At 40.1% G+C, this 18299-nt stretch overlaps 1 protein-coding gene and 1 long non-coding RNA gene across 3 annotated transcripts in view; one reads left to right on the plus strand and one right to left on the minus strand.

Moving 5' to 3' along the window:
• DHCR7 (7-dehydrocholesterol reductase) overlaps positions 1 to 7012 on the plus strand; it is an 11668-nt gene extending 4656 nt beyond the window's left edge. For both annotated transcript variants that reach the window (XM_080405158.1, XM_080405157.1), the window contains exons 2-8: positions 574 to 677; positions 1563 to 1785; positions 2519 to 2609; positions 3219 to 3432; positions 3896 to 4100; positions 4983 to 5114; positions 5707 to 7012. In XM_080405158.1, coding sequence (XP_080261284.1) covers positions 580 to 677; positions 1563 to 1785; positions 2519 to 2609; positions 3219 to 3432; positions 3896 to 4100; positions 4983 to 5114; positions 5707 to 6171 — 1428 coding nt within the window. In that variant the 5' untranslated portion in view covers positions 574 to 579 and the 3' untranslated portion in view covers positions 6172 to 7012. The remainder of the gene's footprint in view (positions 1 to 573; positions 678 to 1562; positions 1786 to 2518; positions 2610 to 3218; positions 3433 to 3895; positions 4101 to 4982; positions 5115 to 5706) is intronic.
• A 5888-nt stretch (positions 7013 to 12900) lies between these two features.
• On the minus strand, positions 12901 to 17307 carry LOC308070727. The gene is made up of 2 exons (XR_013930829.1): positions 17184 to 17307; positions 12901 to 16971 (listed from the first exon to the last, which is right to left on the minus strand). It is a non-coding gene; the product is annotated as an uncharacterized lncRNA (long non-coding RNA).
• Positions 17308 to 18299: the final 992 nt, after the last annotated feature.

Consider the following 18299-nt stretch of genomic DNA (forward strand, 5'->3'; position numbering starts at 1 on the left):
AACTATAAAGCATATTCCACAGAGAGAATTAGGTGTTGCCTTGTACATCATTCTCCATTCCCACTGATTTCTGATTTAGATGGGATTAAAAACTGTTGCCTTGTTTTCTTTGATGTAGCTAACACATAATGGAGCAAGCGGTCTGGGGAAAAGTGCACAATTTGCCAAGGTTCAGTACAGGTACTAACAGTAGCAATTTCTCTTATTAAGAAAGGCAGTTAGTTACAACACTTTATTTTCAGAGGTTTAAAAGAGTGGGGCAAAACAGGGTTTCCCCCTTGCATCTCACATGTAAGTAATAAGCGATATATTATACAATGTATATTAAAAGACATTAACAGCAAGAAGTATCACGGATTACTTAAACATCAGTGTTGTAATTGTTTTGCTGATACAAGATCATAAGGAATTGGGAAGCAATTTTACCTTCCTACCCTCCTCCCACAAATTTCTTGCAATCAGAACGCTGTACAATAATTTTTAATAACTTCTGTTTGTGTTTTTCTTCTGTAGAGCTATAAGAATTACTGAGAACCAGCTGAAGTAACACCGTCAATATTTTCTTTCATACAGGACAACATGGCAGCCCATCAGGAGAAAAAGCCTTCTGAAGAAAGAAAACACAAGAGTACCCAAAATGGTACTCAAACATCTCAAGTCCAGTGGGGAAGAGCATGGTGAGAGAAGCTGATGACCTTGATTAGTCATTGTATTTCAAATTGGTTCATACTTGGACTTACAGATGCTACATTCCTTTTAAACTTCACTCTGTTAGTAACAGATTGTTGCATTGCCCTTCTCTTGAAAGCTCATGGATAATGAGCTGTAGTGACAGATGCCAAAGAAGAGTTCTTCAAGATTTTTAAGATAGAGAGCTTGCCAGATGGCTTGGGTTAAAACACAATCCTCCTTGCAGAAAAAGGAAAGTGAATCATAAAAATCAGCAAAAACTGTAGTTCTATCAAAGGCCAAACAAAGTGTTTCCTGAGATTTGGAAAACAGGCATCCATCTGTGGTATTGCTATCTGACGTCTCCTGCTGTAGCAAGATTTACGACTCGTATCTGTGTTCTCAAAGAGTTGTGCAAGTATTAATATTGTATTGCAGCTGGAAACAGCCATGGGTGTTTACATGGCTTGCCACTACAGGCAGTGTGTGGTAGAGCCAGTTCAACTAACGCCTGCCCAAGATCTGTCTTTTCTGTGTTTCCACACTTCACATAATATTTTTATGATCCTGTTACCACTTCCAGCTGAATACCAGTTATACCCGTGACTGCCACCAAAAACATGAAGGTTGTAATAAGCCTGCTTTTTGGAGGAGAGGTATTATCTGGTCTGTTGCTCTGATCAGCTAGCATAGTTTTGTAACAGCTTGTGGTAAAGTATGTAACGTGCTAAGTTTTTTATAGCGATTCGACCCAAAGAAATGTGCGTGCCCTGAAAACATTTTCAGTTTTCATCTGGTTAGACTAGCAGGTCCACCAAAATGATTGCCTGACTTAATTAAACCACTTCCCTAGCTGAAAGCTCCGGGAAAAAATGCTCTGTTTTGAATTACAGGGAAGTGGACTGGTTTTCCTTGGCAAGCATCCTTTTCCTGCTCATGTTTGCACCACTTATCACATATTACTTCATAATGTCCTGTGACCAGTACCAGTGCTCTCTGATTGACCCACTCGTTGACTTGCTCACGGGGAATAAACATCTGTCTGACATCTGGAACAAGACTCCTGGACTGACCTATAGGGCTGCTGGCATCTATACCCTTTGGGTCGCTTTCCAGGTATAGTATTGAGTTATGATCTAGATAAAGTGGTTGGTTTTTCAAATAGCTGTCTGATGAATCCTTTTACGTGAAGGATAATGGAATGTCTCACTGGCATTTACTCTTTGGTGTTCCTCACTTTCCATGGCTCTTTGGAATCCAAAGGAAGCTTATGCACTTGAAAAATAAATGTCAGGAACATACACAAATATTCCTTGTGTGACATATTTCTTGATGTGTTTTTTAAGAAAAAGCAACTATGTAACAGCAATACCCATTTGTTTTCAATTAACACACAATAAATATGTCATAAACTAACACTGGGGAGGAGTGGTATTTTCAACAGGCAGACATTAAAAGAGGACTTGATGGATGAAATAAAACTTACATGACTAAAATATCTTTAGCCTTACCAAACTACTCCAATTTTTTTCCAAATTGGAAAGCAACTTACATATAACACAGATAAACTTGAAAATAAAAGGATAAGGACCTGATCTGAGTTACCAGCTGTCCTGCTTCCCCACCAAAAAAGGATGACAAACATACCTGAAGTACATATTTTGAATTGTTTAACAGCTTGGATACGTTAGTAGTCTAAAATCACTGCAGCTAAATCTTGCTGTGTTTGCTTATCTAGTACTTAATTGAAACTGCCTTGTGTTATATTTAGTATGCATATGAAAGGGATAGTGGTTTTGGGGGTTCTGTCTTGTGTGGTTTTGCTGTTAATAGATTCTCTTTCTTCTAGGTGGTTTTGTATGTGTTCCTTCCTGATTTCTGCCATAAACTTCTTCCTGGATATGTAGGAGGTGTACAAGAAGGTGCTGTCACCCCTGCTGGTAAGTTCTTCCTTAGAATATATGCACACCGTACAATCTTTTAAAATTAAAGCATTTCTGTACTTAGAGTCTCTAAATAGCCCATAAATAGCTGGAGGAGGAGTGGACATAAATGCTTTCATCTTCCTCATATGTTTACTTCAAACAAAAATAAAAAACAAAGTCATCTTTTAGAATAAATCCTAGAATTTCTACCTCTTAGTAAAACTATTGATACAGCAGGTACCACACCAGCAATGGAAAAATATGGACTGATAATTTTGATGCTTAAAATCAGCAGTGGGCTGTTGTTAGTGTTTGACAATGTCGTTGCACCTGCTGAAGCTAAGGTACTTGTTACTTAGTCAGCTTTAGGAGAGATACCAAATTCACTGTTTTGTGAAGTCAGAGTGAAGAGAAAAACTCAGCCTAACAAAGCCTGATGTTTACAGCAGCGTGTAATGAAACTTTCAGAAGAGTGCCACAAGATATTTAATTGGGAGGGTGAGGAGAATGAGGCCATTTCATGGGCACTTGATTAAGCCTCTCTATATTTGATGCATATCCATATTAATAAAAAGCTGTATTAGTGACATGGCACTCACATTCAAATCTTTCGTCATATTATAGGTGTAGTGAATAAGTATGAAATCAATGGACTTCAGGCTTGGATCATTACCCACGTGCTTTGGTTTGCAAATGCCTATTACTTCCACTGCTTCTCGCCTACCATCATTTTTGACAACTGGATTCCTCTCCTGTGGTGTGCCAATATCCTGGGATATGCAGTTTCCACGTTTGCAATGATTAAAGGCTACTTTTTCCCTACCAATGCCAAAGACTGGTATGTGATTTTTAATAATGAGAGAAGGCTAGGTGATTGGACATATGAAGTGAATGCTGCACAGAATCATAATGAGAGAATTTATTTTATTGGCACAAATAAATAGGCCAATATATGAGTGTGGTTCTTTGCTTTATTAGCATCATCCTCTGTGTTTCATGCTATATGTCATGTGACTGGCAGCCCTAGTGTCACAGATAAATCCATCCTGTTTGTGATAAGTAAGTAAGGTTATAGACAGTTCAAAAGTGTTACCAAGAATAAACTAGGGTACTTCTGAAGCTAAAATTTATCTCTACTACTGTAATGTTTCGGTTGGGTCAATTTGTGTTATCTTGCACAATATTATATGGATTTATTTTTATTATCATTACAACAAGTGAATCTGAAATGTATAGTCAGAATAGTAATGAACTGTATTTGTGTATAACTATGTACATTTCTAATTTTTTGTGCTTTCTAGCAAATTCACTAGCAACTTCTTTTACGACTACATGATGGGGATTGAATTTAACCCTCGAATAGGAAAGTGGTTTGATTTCAAGCTGTTCTTCAACGGCCGCCCTGGTATTGTAGCCTGGACTCTAATTAACCTTTCCTATGCTGCTAAACAACAGGAGCTGTATGGTCAAGTAACTAACTCCATGATCCTTGTCAATGTCCTTCAGGTAAAATCAGAGGAAGAAAGTAAGAAACCGATTTGGAAATAAACTAGTGTTAAAGAAGAAAAAACTCCTTGCATTGAAATGGAACTTAAACATTTTTTTGTGGCCTGAATAACCTCTTTTAGTGATGATGCACTGGGACTTGCTTCTTTGGGAACTTGTATTTATTCAGGGTGCCGCTGTAAATACTCCACTGTACTCATTCAGAGTGCCAGCAGTGGTATGGTCATGTCTGCACCAGCAGATTTCAGTGTAAACCTAAATTAAGAAATGCTTTTCTGAGCCTATGTTCTGGAAACAGCCATAGCCTGATATTGAATCTAAAACCAATGACAAATTCCATGGCTTTCATTGGAGCAAGATTGGGCAGGGTTTTTTGAGGGCAGCACTGCAGTGAACTTTTCTTTGTGTGGGAGAATGCCTAAAATAAATAATGCCATGCCTAAAAACAGCCAGTCAGGTGCTGTTCTTTCTACTGAAGAGACCCTGAAGTAAGAAGTACAGATACTAGTTTGGATTTATTCATTGATAGAAGCCTGCTCGACAGAAGTTCTATTCTCCCTCTCTGTAAGCATAAGACTCTTTAAGCTGAAGAGAGGGAGGGGTGGTCAAATACGAGTACACTTCTGAAGTATATGTCCTTCAGCAGCACACTTGCCTTAGTCATCTTGGTTAATTCTGCTTTGCATTACTTACCGCTTTATCTATCTAGATGGAGTGTATTTGTGTGATACATTCCTGTTAATACCCTGGTTTTGAGGTGTTAGTGGAAAAATGCGAATCAGTTTGAGATCATGAGACAGCACAGAAGGATTAGGTTGATGCTATTAAGCAGGGTAACTGGTGGGAGTCTTCTGTTTTTAATGTGAAACCATTCTGTTTCAGGGTATTTATGTTTTGGACTTCTTTTGGAATGAAGCCTGGTATTTGAAAACCATTGATATCTGCCATGATCATTTTGGATGGTATTTGGGCTGGGGAGACTGTGTTTGGTTGCCTTACCTCTATACTTTGCAGGTAAAAATGTGGTACAATATGTGTTTAGGCTAAAAGGAAAAAAACTTTTCAGAAAACAATTCTCCCCCACAGTTTGATTTGTGTCTTAAATTGTTTCTAAACAGTTTGAATGTTGAGTAAGCATTACATCTTCCACAATTATTCACTTGTAGGAAGGCTTACTGTCCCTGCACAGAACTGACATCTTGTCCTCTACTCCCCTTCTTTTGTGCCCTTTTCTGTCACTATCTCTTTTGTCTGTATGTTTTTTTAAATCCTTTAAGTCCCTTTTTGTACTCCTGCACGCTAAGGATGGTTAGGTTTGGTGTGGGTTTGGTTTGGTTTTGTTTCTGGTTTTTTTCCTTCTGTCCTGGTTTGTTTGCATCCTTGCAACTTCTGTCGTCTTGTTCTACCTAAGAAATGCAATTTTGGGGAGAGAGAGAAATTAAATGTAGGATGCAGCTTTCTGAAAAATTTCCACGGTTTTACTAGTAGGGTGGGTTTCCTTGCTTCTGCTCCTCTGTTCTGGGTCACTGTAGGTCAAGGAATTAATCTGGCATCCTGAGCATGTATTTGAAGTAAATCACTGATTGTCTCTCTTTCTGCTCCCCAGGGTTTGTACTTGGTTTACCACCCTGTCCAGCTGTGCACAGCTAATGCCGTAGGGATCTTGTTGTTGGGCTTGGCTGGCTATTACATCTTCAGAATGACCAACCACCAGAAGGACCTCTTCCGTCGTACGAACGGCAACTGCAAGATATGGGGGAAGAAACCAGAGTATATTGAGTGCTCGTACATGTCTGTGGATGGGACCAAGTACTACAGCAAACTGCTGACCTCGGGATTCTGGGGGTGGGCACGCCATTTTAACTACACGGGAGATTTGATGGGCTCCCTGGCCTATTGCCTGGCTTGTGGGTTTGAACACATCTTGCCTTACTTTTACATTGTTTATATGGCTATTCTGTTAACCCACCGCTGCATTAGGGATGAACACCGTTGTTACAGCAAATATGGGAAGGACTGGAAGCGCTACACTGCTACAGTGCCTTACCGGCTCATACCAGGAATATTTTAAGGCTAACACAGGATTTGGGGGAAAGAAAAAAGAAACTTTTTTTTGGAGGTGAAGAGAGTTTATCCACATAGTTAAACTAACAACACTTTGTAAAGGACAGTCGTGCTATTCTGAAGGAGAAGAGGTAGCTGGAGAGTAATCCTTGTACTAAATGAACGTGAAGGCAGACTGTATTTAAAGTAAAAGAAATGACGCACTGAAGTGTCCTGGTTTTTTAGACGACTCTTTTACTTGGAACTTTTTTCCTCTCTCAAAATTAACTTGGAATTGAAGAAAAGTTGCATGTATTGAGACTCCTGAAATCTCCTGAAGCTGGCAGGGTGGCCTTACCCTGCAGAGTAGCAGGGTTCTGCAGCCAGTTTCCAGTGATTTAGGAGAGGAAGAAAATAGTTCTGTGATCTCTTCATGAAAGAAGTTGTATTATGTGGTTGCTTGTGACACTCGTAACCTATAGTTAGTAACTTCCCAAAGGCTTTATATTGTTTATTGCTTTTTCAAGAGGTTAGCTGAGGAAACACTGAACTGGGGAACTTGATCCTAAACTGGGTGGGGGCGGGGGGGTGTGTGTGGGAGAAGATTGTTGTAATCCAATACAAGTGTTTGTGAAAGTTGGTACAAATCGGTATAGCTCAAAAATGAAGTTTGTTTATGGTGTCTCAGAATACAGTGCATGACCAACTGATTCGTTACTTTGATACTGAAACCAAACTTGCTTTGTGAGGATACTGAGCTGTGCAGGTGTTGGCTGGGATAGAGTTAATTTTCTTCATAGTAGCTGGTATGGGGCAATGTCTTCACTTTGTGCTGGAAACAATGTTAATTATACAGAATTTTTTTTCTTGGTTGTTATTGCTGAGCAGTGCTTACAGGGAATCGAGCCCTTTTCTGTTTCTCACCCCACCCCACCAACGAGCAGGCTGGGGTGCACGAGAAGTTGGGAGGGGATGTAGCCGGGACAGCTGAACCCAACTGATCAAAGCTATACTCCATACCATATGACATCGTACTCAGCATATAAAGCTGGGGGAAGAAGGAAGGAAGGAAGGAGGGGGGAGATGTTTGGGGCAGTGGCATTTGTCTTCCCAAGTCACTGTTACACATAACAGAGCCCTGCTTTCCTGGAGATGGATGAGCACCTGCCTGCCCGTGGGAAGTGGTGAATGAATTCCTTGTTATGCTTTGCTTTGCTTTGCTTTGCTTTGCAGCAGTTTTTCTTTACTTATTAATCTGATTTTATCTCAACCCACGAGTTCTTTCACTATTACCGTTCCAATTCTCTCTCCCATCCCATCAGAGGAGAGTGAGCAAGCGGCTGCGTGGGGCTTAGTTGCCAGCCAGAGTTAAACCACGAAAACCTCTTAACTGTTTTGTCACTGTTTTGCAGATAACAATTTCAATACATTACAGCATTGTTACAGAGGAGGAGTGATGGCCATAATAATAGCACACTCACTGGCAACAGATGTATTGCTGTGGTAGAACATTTGAACTTTGCACTCCTATGAATGAAGAGGACTCCCAATGCAAATACTGAAATGGGGTGGGAAATCCAGGCTGATGGCTTCTGCTGAAAATACATTGCCCAACACCTCAACAGTTCACTAAGGGGCAATGCTTACAAAATGGTTGATTTGAGAGAACTCAGTTCACAGGAAAGAAAACCCAAAGTGTGGGCTTCTAGGGCTGCTGGACCCCATCAGTCCCTGGCAATGCTTTGCTTTATGCTGCCCTTGACTTTGCTGGAGTAATTGGACAGTTTCTTTTCTCAGCTTCCCTAAGGCCCCGTCCTTGCAGCCTTTTCTTATGTAGCCTTGGAAATTGCACTGACAGCTTGCTGTTAATGCCAAGGTTATTTAAATACTTCTAGATAGTCAGAACTCTAAATCATGGTAGCCTTGCATGGCACAGCATGCTCCCTTCTTTTCACTGATAAATCCTGGATGATTAGTGGAAGAAATTGTCTGTTGAAGACCAATAAAATATCAGCACTTTAAAATTGGGGACATTTGAAGCGAAAGGGCAGTATTGTGAGTAACAAGAGCATTATGCATTCAAATGCTTCTTTTAGGCGATTTCTGTTACATCTAATATTGCTCAAAGGATTTTCTGTATTGTCTGACATTGGAGCATGGAAACGCTTTTATCTGTGGCTTTGATGCAGACTGCTGCTCCTGCTGAGAATACTTTACCCTGCAGATAGGCTAGCTGCCTCAAGTGAGAACTCTTCATCAGCCAGACTGTTCAACTCCTGGTAGGAAGCAATTAGTCCCATGGTTTTTCAAGCAAGGGGCTGTCACTGGGCTAAACTCACATCCTATCTGTTGTAAGGATGACGAATTCTGCTTCTTCAGGCTTGTTTGCTGCCCATACAGATCTTTTTTCTTCCATCTGTGTGGTATACAGACTGAGTAAGTATATAGCATATGGTACAGGGGTCTGCATCTGGCTGGAAAAGAAAGTGCTCATTCCATTCAGCTTTGTATTTGTTATAAATTATTTTTAGAGAAACTTGAAAAACATTTTTTATCTGTTCTGCAAGCTTCATGCTAACGTAAGCAATGTGTAAGCAGTACTCTAAGCAGCATCCAACTAATGTCACCCTTTAAAAGTGAATCATTTGAATGACTTATCAGCTTGCTCATCTTCAGATAGGGTGATGCCTGTGTCACATGTTGTTGCATGCAGGGCACTGCTGTTAATTTGTTTCCTCCAGAATGAAAAAAAATATTTTTTTTTCTTTGAAGGATTTGTGTGTGTGTTAGATTAACTTTTGTCCTTATATTTCGTATTTATTGATACTTTGCTGTCAGTATCAGCTATCAAGTTTTTAGAGTATATGTCTCTGTATTATGCCAGGAATTTCAAATACAGAATTGTCAGTATTTGTAAAGTAGTACTTATTTAACTTGGGTTATAACTAATGGGAAAATACAGCAAAAGTTTCTGGTAATTAATCAGAACAGTAACTAAGTAGTTTGGTGAGATTATTGTAGGAAGAAAAGCAGCAAATGCCCATTTGGGGAGGGCATAACAGGCTGAGCAAGCTCCAGATTGCCTAATCTATGTAAGGAAAAAAATAAAACAAAATTGGAGTCTTCCAGTGTATGACCATTACAGATAGTCAGTATTCAATGGACAGATGGAGGGAAGCACAGAGAGGGGAACTTCCAATACCTGTAGGGAGGGAGGATGCCTTCCCATTAAGCCCCTGTCACTGGGTGGCATCACGATACGATAGCATTTCTGAGAGCTGGGCTCCACCTGCCCCCATGAGGACGGTTAATGATTTATAACTCTTGATGCAAAGCTGCAGTTCTGTGTATTCCCGTCCAGCCTGCAAGAACGCTGACACGATTCCATGGTTGACTATGGCATACATAATGCATTTCGGCTTTAAATATGTTGATAAGTATGTAAACCTGCTTTTTAAAATCTGTATCTCTGAGCAACTCGGTGACTAGTCCAGAGAGCTGTGCTTAGCATGTAATGAAATGGGATTGCTCAGGTCCAGGTGTATTCAGGCAGCATGAATGACAACAAGTACATGCTGCTGCTCATGTTAGCAGCCGCAAAATATTTTCTGCTCTAAATGATCAGCCTGAAGTTGTGATCGCGTCCTAAACCTAACCTAGAGCTGTGCTCTGTTGTTTGATTATTTTAAATAATGCACCATCTTCACTGAAGGGTAAAAGTGATGTGCAGTTGGAGATAAAATGGTAATAGCGTATTGTTCTGCCTCAATCCATACAGAAAAAAAAGCAGCTTAAATGTGTGTGTCAAATCAAAAGGGGGAAAAAAACATTTTTAACCTTTTTTTTATATATATTACAGACATGAATCTACTTTACAGTAACCAGACAGGTAATGAAACTAATTTTAAATTTTTTTAGTTATGCTATTCAAACCATTTTTAATCTTGTCCCTTTATTATGTAACAAGTTCACAATTCAAGGTATTTTTAAATATATATTCTATCATCTTAACATAGTATAAATGAAAAACAAGACCAAACTCTAATAAATATGTGTTGCAACAGCCACATCTCTATAAAGAATTTTATAGAAGGGTCAGAGAATGTTTACAAGAATAAACCCTAGGGAAGCTCTTCTGAGTAGAGGAAGTGAAAACTGGAAAGAGGTTAGTTCACAAGGGAAAAATATAGAAAGGAAAATACCCACCATGCTTTTGCAAAAATAGAAACTAACAAACGAAGTATCTTTTGTGTGATTACAGCGTGGAGCTCGTAGCTACTAGAAATCAAGAATTTTATTTTTTAATTGTAAGTATTTATCTGGACTATCCAGATAAATACGATTTATAACCCAGGTTATGAACTAATAACAAAAGACTTGCACAAGTAACTAAAATTAATCAAGCTAAAGATTTTGACAGAGTGTAAACAATTTTTTTTGTCAGTTCAAAAGAGGTCTGGAAGAGTTCATTAATTTGTAGTTGGCTACTACAGGTGTCAGCTTTGGAAGCCTATTTTGTTTAAGCAGGATATTGAACTAAGTAGACCTCTCATGATTCAGTTTGGTAATTCCTAGATTAAAATAAATAAATAAATAAATACTGTGCAAAACTTAAGTCAAGCTACAATAACATCTTATATGTATTACTGGAAAATTGAACAGTTGTTTTAATCTCTGCCCTGCCTTTCTTTTTAATGCCTTACAGATGTGTGTCTTGAAATATGAAAGGTTTAAGTTAGCAGCCAAACCTGTCAAATGTGACCACGAAAATGTTCAGTGCCCTTTTTTGTTGGGAGTTGGGAGTGCCTGAGGAAACGTTTAAGGCAGGAGCAGTGGCTAGGGAGGAGTGGTTCTGCTCTTTCTGCCTCTGTTACAGTGGAGCGAGATAACTGCCTTCAGGACAACCACCTGAGAGCTTCCTTTACACCAGCGCTCTTAAACTTGCCTTTTGCATTATTGGCCATCAAGTCTAAATTATAAGAGATTGACTATATGAAATGGATTCGTGTTACTGTGATTACAATGAATGTAAAACCCTAGGATATAGTTTTCACATTGATATGAACTAGAATTCGTGACTGCTGAATTTTTTCTTATGCCATATGGTAACATTATTAACAAAATTTCTCAAGTATGAAAAGGGCTTCACTTCTCTAACTATTGAAATACTGAAAGTATCAAACCAAAATAATTTTTTCCTCCATGACTCATCTTAAGCTTTGTTACTTAGATTAGCTAATATTTCTGTTAATAATTTCCTTTGGGCAGGTGATGTTTTAAGGACTGTAAGTGCAAAGTATTTACAGCCTGGTAATGAGAATGAACTAGTGTAATTACATTTGTTGAGCCTGAGTCTGTCCTTTGACCTACAGGCAAACTTAATATGCCGGGAAGCAGGACGGAAACAATCCAAGAGGACAAGGAAATATTTTTGCATGCTATGCAAGTGTTGGAATAGAGAACAACTAATTTATATGACATGATTTTTGTGGTGTGATAGGCTTCATGCTGCAGTGGTACTTGCCCCAGTTCAGTAGTGTCTATAAGCATATAGCCACGTTCATCTGTCCTCACTGAAATTGATAGGAAGCTCTCTTATTCAGTGTACTTGGAATCAGGCTCTTGAAGAGGTGACTCAAGTATATATTAAGCAGTTTGTTAATTCAAGTCAGAGTTTATCACTTTTATTATGTGTGTAAAACCAATGCTGACAGGAAAGATGTACTGCTGGAGGGGGAACACATTTAACTGTTGCGGGTGCTGCTACAAGACCGATTACTTGTTAGGAAAAATGGGCTGTTGTTGCCAGAATTACAGTTCTGCTGAAAAATGAATATATATCAAGCAAATGGCTGTCATAAACTCCCAAAATATCTCAACAAGTGCCCATACTTTTTTCTTACAGTGGTAACAAGTAACCATCTCGGTGTCTGGAAAGTATGTTTCATTGCAGTGTTTGTTTTTCCAGCTGGCATGTTGTAGTTACTCTTGAGGATGGCTCAGTGATGGCTTTTTTCAATAACGCTGCCAGTCATGTATCAAAGAGCTTTTCCCCCATTAAGTCAAATATACGCCAGGCTGTGATTTGGTCAGTGAGGGTACCAGGCAGTCCTGAGCCCAGGGGTGGGAGGCAGCTGTGGTGGCTAAGGAGAAGTGGTTTGCAACTCTGGTGCAATTATGTGTAGATGGAGAGAAAGACACAGGAAATGGATCCTCTAGCATCGAGGGTGATTATCAGATGTTGAAATGTCACTTCCTTCTGACATACTTAATTTCCTAATATTTTCTTTATACATTATTGGAGTGATGCCTCTTCTTGTGAGTTCCTAAAGTATTTGCTTATGAGAAAGTTTTCTGAGCATTTCTATGTATGTATTAGCCTGAAGGGTTTGTAGGTCTTAGTGTGTAAAATCCCAGCTGACAAAAAAAAGACACGTCAGGGATAGGAAGACACCAAAACGGAGATGGCAAATGTGAGAAACTCTTGCACGGTTGTAGCTGAAAGGTTCGTACTACCACAAACTAGGTAGTAAAAATCTCAGCTTTTGTCAGTGAAGAGGGATGTTCCTTCTTTGCCCTTTTTCCTGCAGCTAAAACAAGTGTCAGCTTTTGTGTGTATCATACATTCTTGACACTGCCTTCTCTTGAAGAGAAGAAAGCCACAAAATTCATATGTAGAATGCACCTGAAAAGAAGACAGCTCATGGCAATTCAGTAAAATAAAGCATGAATATGAGACAAATTAATTCTGATGATGTTAACATTCAAAATGTTGCACAGTTTAATACAAATTACCAGGAGCAGTACATTGACATTCACAATTCCTAGTTAAAACTGCCTTCCAGCTTGTATCATACATGCCGCAAAGGTGGTACTCGGCTTGCTGTTTTCTTGCACTAATTTTGCTTATGTTTTAAGATAAGACCAGTAAATACTTTTCTTCCCCCTCCCGGAGTTGCTTCTGTTTAGCAGAGCTCTCTTATCTCAGCTCTTCAGCTCTGCCAGTGCTTCCAGCAGAGCTGGGTAGCCTAAGGGCCTGGCATTTCAACATTTATGTCTATCCCCTACAGTTAAACTGATGTGACAGATACAAATTCTGTCCTCGGTTATACTATGCAGTTCCTTATTTTAGATTAGCAAAGTTTCTCTCCGACCAAAAACTATGAGGTATGTGTTCTGTTGTTTAATATCATTTGTTGTGTAACTTCAGTGGAGTTTCACATGGCTGAGTTGACCGATTGCTTCTACACCGGTTCTGTAATTAGTATAGCCAGTGAATGGTAAACGAAGTGGCTCACTGTGGTGATGCGATCAAGTCCTACAATTCGAACGTAAGCCACAGCTCTAGGAAATGCAAGCTATGCACATGCTCTAAAGGTTTCTCCTGTTAAGATCCAGTGTGGTCAGCCAGAAGGAAGTGAGGCTGCTCTGAAGTACAACTTGTGCATTCTCAGATAACTGTTCCGGCCTCACGCCAGCAGTTCTGCATTTGGGGAAAAAAAAAAAAAAAAAAAAAGATAATCAAGTACCTAAAGGATTGTGTTCCTAACACAACTTAAGTCTTGAGAACCTAAACATATAAAGTGGAGTAAAGAAGCCTATTCCAGCATCTGTTCCAGTTGTGCCATTTGGCAATGCGTGGACATCAGCCTGATGGTTCTGGGATGATCCAAGCCTCTTTAGGTGACATTTTCTCCATTTGTTATCTGCCGAGAACATAGGAAAGAAATTGCTCTGTCCCACGGAGCTCTCTTGCTTTCTAGCACAAAACACTTGTTGGACCAGGACTCTCTTAACGGTACAAATGTCAGTTCTCCTGGTTTTATTAGTTAAAACTCAGTGAGCACTGTGGTATGTGTTTAGATTTGTTTATGAAACACTGGGAAAGCTGTACACACAGGCCAGTACTCAACACATCTGGTTTTCTCAAGTGCTTTTACTATTTGTGTGTCTTTTCCTCACTTCTTGAGAGCCACTGAGTGAGTGTGCTGGTTTTTAACTGTCTTACAGACAACAGCTCACTAAAAATTAGTATTGTTGTTTGGCATTCTTGTTTACATTAGGTGAAGAGACAGTTACACACTAAACATCTTGAGAATAAAATAACATTATTTCAATTTCATGCATCAGCATCTCTAAATTGTACTTTTCCTGGGTATACGGCATTCTCTTTTTGCCAGCCTGGCCCTGAACACTGCCAGGGACGCAGCACCCGCAACTCCTCTGGGCAACTTGTACCAGTGTGTTCATGGACTTTGAGAAGTTCCTTTGAGAACTTGCAAACTGGAGAACATCATCTGTTGTCTTATACCTCAATGTCTCTGTACCAGCTCTGGCTGTGAGTGGCTACGCATAAATAATACAGAAAAGGAATCTGAATCATTCTGAGGATATGCAATCCACCTGATTCAAATTCCACAGACACAGTTGATGGCTTTATTTTCGGGGTGTAAACAGAGGTATAATTACAAGGATCCTTCTGTTGGCAGACTGTGATGTTATTTCTGTGGTTCCATAAAAACTCCTTGTACAGCAAAATTGGAGAAAGATTTTTGTTGTTTTATTTTTAGGTGAGATAAGGAAATAGCTTCTAGAAGTAAACCCAATGCTCTCTGTGCCCTTTTATGTGCAAAATCTTATTACTTATACTGCTTAGTAAAACAGCATTAAAAGCAATAAGGGGAAAATGTAAAATGCATAATGTGATGTTTTGACAAAATAAAAACAATTATACTATTTAAATTGCAATTTTCATATAGTTTAATCTGATTTAATGGCATTGTTTTATACTTGCTTCTCTCTAATTTATCCAGTGAAGTGAATGCAAAATGCTATTAAAAAGCTGCTAAACACCTAAGGAGCTCTTTACCATCATCTAATCAAAATGACATTGATGACAGGCAGAGTCACTTGCAAAAGGCTGTTTGGGAGGGAGAATGATTGCTTTAGGACTTTGGAAGACAATACACTTAATCCAAGCCTTCTTACTCGTGCAAACGCTTAAGTACTTGAAGCACATTAATTCACCAAGTATAAATAAATGAGATGTGTTAACAGCACAGCAAAGTGCAGGAAAAAAAAAAGTAAAGCTATTCAGTTGTGCCTCAATGTATTGTCCACAAATAGTTCAGCAAAGACTTGGTCTAAGCTTAGTTTGTCACTGTATGCCATAAAAGTGGCTGATTATTAATTTTTTTAAAGAACTAATTAAATCAGTAACCACTATCTGTTACCACAAATTAAAAAAAGGTAGTATGTAGTTTAAAATGGAAATTCGCCCATCTGCTCTTTGAGGACCAAATCTTGCCCTCTGCTAGAAGCTTTGCTCTAGATTTCAGCAAGATCAAATAGGGCTGCTTTTGTAAAGACAGCTGTAGATGTAGTAGAAGGAAAGCCTTAATTTTCCTACACCTGGAAAGATTGTGGATTTGTTTTTTAGAATATAAAAAAATATGCTGGAGGTGAGATCCACAGGTAACAGAGATAAAAAGAGACCAAGCTGAAAACTGCCCACGTACTACTCTAATCCATGCTCCCCACTGTCACGCTATACTATATAAACAAGTAATTTAAGGTTGGAGAATAATCTCAGGTAGTGCAGAAAATCTCTATCAAACTAACTTCTACTTTAACAAATCCTAACTTCTTGTGTGCCAGATTCCTAAATTGGGAAATGCTACCTCTTTTTCTTTTTTTCTTCAGTTTTCTTTTTGCACTTCTGTAGTTTTTTGGGATCTATTACATGCACAAGCAGCAAAATGCTACCACATCTTTCCATGGTATTTTATAATTAACACAAGAGGTTTCTTCCTCAGCTTCCCCAACATGATTTCTGCATTCAAATCACATAAAACATTTTGTGATATTGAACCAAATTAAAGCTCTCAATATTTTATCAGCCTGAGCTGCTTTAATATCTATTTACATATCAGTTCTGCATATGGAAGGAAAATCTGTATTAACCCGTCAACTGGAATTTGATTTTGCATTTGTTCTGTGGCGTGTTGATCGCTAGCCAAACTTGCAGACTATCAGTAACCACATTTGTTCTTCACAACAATGCTTGGGAAAGCAAGTGATAGTCTATTTGGAACAAAGCAATTTTTCCTGATGTATTGTGAGCAGCCTCCAGCAGCCATGTTCAGAATTATTTTTTTTCTGGTTTCATTCCAAATGCCCTTGTGAAGGAACTCTTTTGTATTTGTTTGCATCTGGTTTCTATTATTCACCCACTTTTTGGTAACCACAGAGGACAGCAGATGCCCACAGTATTCACAACTGCCTCCACAAGGTACTAGCTTTAACTGAAAAATTTCCAACATTTACAGTTTCAGCTGATTTAATAACAAGTAACAATTGTTATTTCTTTGCCGATTTGAACATGTTCCACGGCAGATTTTTTTTTAATCCTTTTTTATTTTTTAAACACCCTAAAATTAACAAGAATTTATAAACAAAAAGACTTAAAAATCATCTAGCCAACTTTTCTCTGGTAGTGGAAAACCCACTTATTTTTATTTCATCAGTCAACTTGGGGCCTGAACTACACAGTTTGGGATATTCCAGCTCTAAATGAATAGGAGGAGCTCAACTTGCACCTTCGTAGGGTTGCAGCAGGAAACTGAGGGCAGTGCAGGTGTGGGTGCATGACCTGCAAGAGCGAGCAAAGCACAGGGAAGAAAAATAATCTTGTGGTAAATGATGAAAAGAGCTTAATGGGGAAAAGCTTACCATACTGAGATTTAGTGTGCTCATGAGTCGTCGGAATATGGTTTCCTGAGCCCTTTTTTCAGCAGTTGTTGTGGACCCCAGCATAACTGTCTCTTTCCTTCCAGACAACAAATGAGGATGCGAGGGGAACTGGAACGGGGGGGGGGGGGGGGGGGGGGGGGGAGGGGGGGGGGGGAAAGGAGAAGGGTAGAAGGACAAAGCCCAAGCAACAGTAAGATCAGACAGTAAGATCAGGAAAAGCAAATAAAACCCAGGAAAAGCAAATAAAACCCAAATATTAAGAGGGTGCTCTGAGCAATGTTTACCTACCTCATAAACAGCTTACTCATGCATTTAAAATGATTGAAAATCTCAGTTGAAGTTTATATAAAATACAAGGTGTTATCAGCAGTCATAAAAAAACCCGAAGCACCTTTCATGACTGTGAAGAATTTTGATAGCCCCTGTCTCTGACGTACCAGCATTCTCCACTTCATGGTGTTCTGGTGATTTTTGGGAATCCCTGCTACTGTCACTGTTTCCAGCCCGAGATCTGACAAGCCTGAGGGCTGTTGGGTGGGGAAGAATTTCTTTTTATTTCTTGCAACCAACCAACCAAAACATTTGAATTTTTTTGCTGAAATTTTCCACCTTTTCATTCAGGTTCAGACACCTCAGAGAAACTGTGGTAGCCGGCGAACTTTCCTAACAGGTTATGAGCTTCATAATGAAGATGACGAGCCATCCCTTCTCCAGGGCAGCACCACTGAGCTGAAAATACACGTGATGTGCCAGGCCAGGCTTCTCTTTCCAGATCAGAAATCCCAGCACACAGCCCCCAGCCCCGCTCAGGTCTCCATCGGCTGGAGCAGATTTTTCAGGGATCCAAGAGCGGGTCAGGCAAGAACATGGGCTTCTTACAGCTGACACCAGCCCGCAGCGCTCACCCATGGGTGTCTTGCGTTCTCTCAGGATGGCTGTAGCAGCCAACTCCAGCGGTTTGCTGCCTACCGGGGGTGGGGTTTATGGCTGAAATGGTAGGTACGATTTAATGATAGATAAGTCTTGCTATGGCTGTACAAAAAGTACTTTTTGCCCCCCTTCAAAACAGTTGCAGGAGACAACATACAGACATACCAACCGACCGCTCCTAAGGTTGCGCCACCGGAGCCGGGGCTGCAGGCGAAGGGGTTTAGGGCCGCCGGGTTTCTCATTCTGGCCGCTCTTCACACGCCCCGCGTTCAGCCCCGGCTCCTCTCCCGCCGCTTCACCCGCGCAGAGGGGTGGCAGGGCGCTGCCGCGGCCGCTGTTCCCCCCGTGAGGCGGCTCACGGCCCTGCCGAGGATCACAGCGCCGCAGGCTCCGCAGCGACCGCGAACTGCCGCTGTAACGCGGCCCGGCGGCCCCCGAGCTCCTGCCGCCGGGCCAGGCCGGAACGCAGCTGCC

This window comes from Falco punctatus (assembly GCF_963210335.1).
Source record: "Falco punctatus genome assembly, chromosome: 10".
In the NCBI taxonomy this organism is placed as follows: domain Eukaryota; kingdom Metazoa; phylum Chordata; class Aves; order Falconiformes; family Falconidae; genus Falco; species Falco punctatus.